This window comes from Pinus tabuliformis, chromosome 5_1 (assembly GCF_031772625.1).
Source record: "Pinus tabuliformis cultivar Carrire ecotype Pingquan chromosome 5_1, CPIR1, whole genome shotgun sequence".
In the NCBI taxonomy this organism is placed as follows: domain Eukaryota; kingdom Viridiplantae; phylum Streptophyta; class Pinopsida; order Pinales; family Pinaceae; genus Pinus; species Pinus tabuliformis.
In genome coordinates, this window is record NC_142305.1 from 646,879,144 (window position 1) to 646,883,665 (window position 4,522).

General features: G+C 37.5%; 1 protein-coding gene across 1 annotated transcript; it reads right to left on the reverse strand.

Annotated features, from left to right (window-relative positions):
- Positions 1-530: 530 nt before the first annotated feature.
- LOC149166649 (hydroxycinnamoyl CoA quinate transferase-like) lies at positions 531-3,834 on the reverse strand. The gene is made up of 2 exons (XM_089432728.1): positions 3,261-3,834; positions 531-1,668 (listed from the first exon to the last, which is right to left on the reverse strand). The coding sequence occupies exons 1-2, from the start codon at positions 3,768-3,770 to the stop codon at positions 664-666; spliced, it is 1,515 nt and encodes a 504-aa protein (XP_089288854.1). The 5' UTR covers positions 3,771-3,834; the 3' UTR covers positions 531-663.
- Between the last annotated feature and the right edge of the window lie 688 nt (positions 3,835-4,522).

A 4,522-nucleotide genomic window follows, 5' to 3' on the forward strand; every position in this document is an offset into this window, starting at 1 on the left:
ACATAGTTTGGGATATATTCAAAAAAGTAGAGAATTTACTATCTCTTAAGGCAGCCTTGTCTTCTTACTTGGTGATGGGACCTTCTGCCCTTCTTACTTACCTTCTCATATTCTAATCTGAATAAAACCTACACGAAGGCCCGGGTTTAGGCTTCTTCCCTTCTTACATGCCTTCTGATATTTTAATTTGAATAAAACCTACACGAAGGCTCGGGGTTAGGCTTGGGCAAAGACAGGGGTTTACGCTACAGTAGCATATCCAGTTATTATAAAGGAAGTTGGTGGAGTTTCTCCCATATCCAGGCCTTAAATGTATAGCAATCGGTGATCCAGAAGTCGGTGATGCAGTACGGGTAGATTTGTTAACATTATTGCTCTTGTGTTATAAATATCTCTAACCATATGAAATTTATATAAGTAAACATTATGACAACTATATCATCAATGCTCTTCGAACGAAGTTGATTATCGCATAAACTTGAGTAAGATCATAACAAATATGTGGATTTTCGTTTGCCTGTTTACTTGAGGAGAATAAGAAGGTTGTTTTTAACAATATTAGCTTCAAAACTTGAAATGAACATGAAAAGGAATGAGGCCAGTCTCACATTTAAACCCAACGCACAGAATGGGAGTCACGGGCACAAAATCAGGCGAGGATATTCAATCGGGGATGATCATGAGGATCCGTTTCAAGGTTACCATCTGCTGGCGAGGAAGGCGAGTCCAGATATCGATACTCCTTCCTCCGTCGTCCCTACCTGGGAAGAACATCATCCCACCAACATCATTTAGCGTTGCAGTAGTCGCATTAACTGGCTTTCCCCATCCATAGTCTAATTCATACACAGGAAATTTGTGAGAATTTCCTGCGCCAACGAAGTAACGGCCTCCTAAAGTTTCTGCTCCTAAACTCGGAAGAGGGCTCCCACTTCCAAGGCGGTAGTCAAACCAATCTATCAGAGTATTCAACTGTTCGTCCGTAGTGCAGGACTTAATGAGCTCCTGGATCAGAGCTGCAGCAAAGCGGATATCTTGCCCCAGAAGCTGTTTCGCTCTGGTTCGGGCAAAGCCCATGCATATGCAGTTTCCAAAAACCGTTGGGGGCAACGGGGGTTTTACTCGGCCTCGGCTATTAGCAATCATTCCGAAATCAACGGCCTCTTTCTCTGGTACTTCTCGAGCTCTTGTCACGCATCTCCAAAAATGCGCGCTAATGGCCACAAACGAACTCGCAGCACCTGCACGTTCCTTGAGCTTCCCAATTATTTCTTCATTAAAATGAAAGCCAGAAATCTCTAAATCCTCTGTTTGATCGTTCACGTAGTCCTGCACACTGCTGTCACTATTAGTGTCCGCATCACATTTGCTCACATTGATTTTCCCATCCGTGGGCTGTAAATCATTTCGCATGAACTTGAAAATCTGAGCTCCCTTGATGTCGCCGATGACTACTTCTTGAGCCCTGAAAGAAATGTGGGGCATTGCGCAATTGGTGTTATGTTTGCGCTTGAAGATTGTTCTCATGTGCTCAGGTCTGTTGGAAATAGGAGATCCCCTGCTACATTCCGCCCAGCATGTCAGGAAATGCCAAAAGGAACTTCCATCTGCAACAACGTGATGAAGAGTGGCTCCGATGCAGATTCCGCCTCCATGAAATCCAGTCACCTGCATTCCACGAAAAAGATCAATTATTTTCCGGGAAGGTTACGGTGGCTACAACTAATAGAATATTCAAAGAGGAAACAGCATCTACAAGTTGAATTTTATTTGGAACTTAAATGATGCTTTAACTCAGTCAGAATAGTTTAAAGACCTCAGTGAGGGTCAGAGACCCATTTAACTAAGTGGGTAGAGACTACAATCAGAGTTATAGTTGAAATCCAATAATGCCAAAACTTCTCCTATCAAATTAGGTTAATTAAAAAACAGTGGCCATGGCCTTAAAAAGTGCAAAGTACACCCATAAGCTTGTTAAATTGGAAAATGTTGTAGATCAAAAGAATTACATGCATCGTGGATATTTTAGAATACAAAAAGGTATTAATATTTAGTAGCTTTTCATTCCTGTGAAGTTTTTTCAGAGGACATTGCATTCCTGGAGGAATGAGTGAAGAGCACAAGCACAGGGTCAAATACATGCTGTCAAACACTCTAAAAAATAAATTACTCTCATAACTCATAACAGAATTTTAGATTACCTGAAAACAATATTTAACTTATATTTATAAATACAATAAAACATACTATAATATTTAAAGTAAACAATTCACTGCAACTTAATTTCTCATAATTAAATATATTTAAAATAATACTTTAATATTTAGTTAATCAATAATCGCTAAAAACATACATCTCAAATCAATACAATATACAAAACAAACAATTCACTATACAACTTAATTTCCCATAATTAAATATATTTAAATAATAATTTAACACCCCATAAATCAACAATCAACAAAAACATACTCTCACATATATCTCAAATCAATACAATATACAAAACAAACAATTCACTATACAACTTAATTTCCCATAATTAAATATATTTAAAATAATAATTTAACACCCCCATAAATCAACAATCAACAAAAACATACTCTCAAATTAATAATTTTTGAAATAAGCCTAAATTCATATTTTATATATATGAACGACTTTAAATTTATCTTACTATATATATGCTTTTTAAGATTCATGAACTAACTTGTTCAACCCAAAAAGGGAGTGCATTATTTCAATAATGGGTCATAATGGATGAGCTGGGGAACGTTACAGCCAGTCTCCTAGAACACATACACTTTGAAAAATCTATATTTATACCATAGGAATATGTCATACATATGGCCTATGACAGTGTCAACAGGAGCTGACATCCCAGTTACACAAAAGTGTTTGATGATAAAAAGTTATGTCATCCAGAGACTATAAATAATCTAACTCTAAAGTCAATTAAAAGAAAAGCAGGAGAACATCCCAGTTACACAAAAGTGTTTGATGATAAAAAGTTATGTCATCCAGAGACTATAAATAATCTAACTCTAAAGTCAATTAAAAAAAATACAGGAGAATCATCTAACTTCAAAGTATATAAAATTTGAGGGGACATTTTTATAACTCTTTTCATTAACCTATTAAGATTTATAAATTTTCAAAACTCATTTAACGATGAAACTGAATTTTATAATAATAGAGATAGATAAAGATAAGACATTGTCATTCCATAAAGAGAAAATTTAATTAGTAATTTTGCAAACCTGTACTGAGAAAAGCGGCCCCTCGTAGTTTTCAAACTTTGAACCATCTCGGGCCCGAAGAAGTTCCGGAAAAAAAGATTTGTGGCGAAACCCGTCTTTTTCGAGGTCCGCAAAATCTAGATCAATGGATGCTTCCACGAATTCCACACCGCCATCGTTACAGTCAATCTCAGGCCGACCTGATTCCTTGGTGCTCAACCGACCTGCAACTGGATAGAAGTCCACCAGAACTAACGACAGGCTCCTCTTTAGCATATCCGTGACTGCAGTAAATTCCATGTCTGGACTTAATTTATAGAACAGAAGGGTCTGAACATTAGCGACGGGAATCCAAATCAAATCGACGTTTGAGAGGAACATGCTATGCTGCGCAGTAGGGATGGCCGGTGCCACGCTTGAAACACTTAACATCTTTACCTTTACTTGCTCTTCAGCCATGGTGGTGGGATGCTTACAGATCTGCCTGCTGCTGAGCAAAAAGTCACCTGAACGCTTACGAGGCCATTCCATTCATCTCTATTTATCATTAGCAATCGCAATAATCCAGATACAGCATTTCCAACCCACCCACAATAAGAATAATTCATATGCACATTTGTGGCCTGCACAAGGCCACGTACAAACTTTTTATGACAACTTTAGTTTTAAATCCAATTTTATTTTACCAGCGTTTTTGAACACAACAAATTGCCTCGTAACTTGAATCATGTCCACATTATTTCAGTGACAACAATATAATATCGTAATGACTTCAATTCAATGTCAGTGTACTGACTCAGTAATTTTAATTAACCAATGGCACGAGTTCAACTACCCATTCATCACTTACCCCATGGCATGTGTCCAACTACCCATTCATCACTTACCCCATGGCATGTGTCCAACTACCCATTCATCACTTACCTCGAATCAAACCAACGATCCCCGGATTTCTAAATTTCAATCATTTTTTATGATTATGAATAAAAATGCTGGGATATTTTCTTAACTTTGTGATACCAATATCACCATCCCTCTCAGAGGATGGGTGTCCTCAATACTCTCGTGGTTAGAACTTTGAATATCTGACTCGAGCATCACGATGAAGAAAAGAAGTACTTGACTTATTTGTTTAAAAATATAGGATACAATGATCATGATATTAGGACGGCTATAAGAAGCCCCGAGGGAAGCATTATCTGTCAAGGCTCTTACCCTCTCACTCATAGTCGGGCTACTTTCTTTAGATTCATGGGTTATTAATAAGATTGCAAAGATTTTGG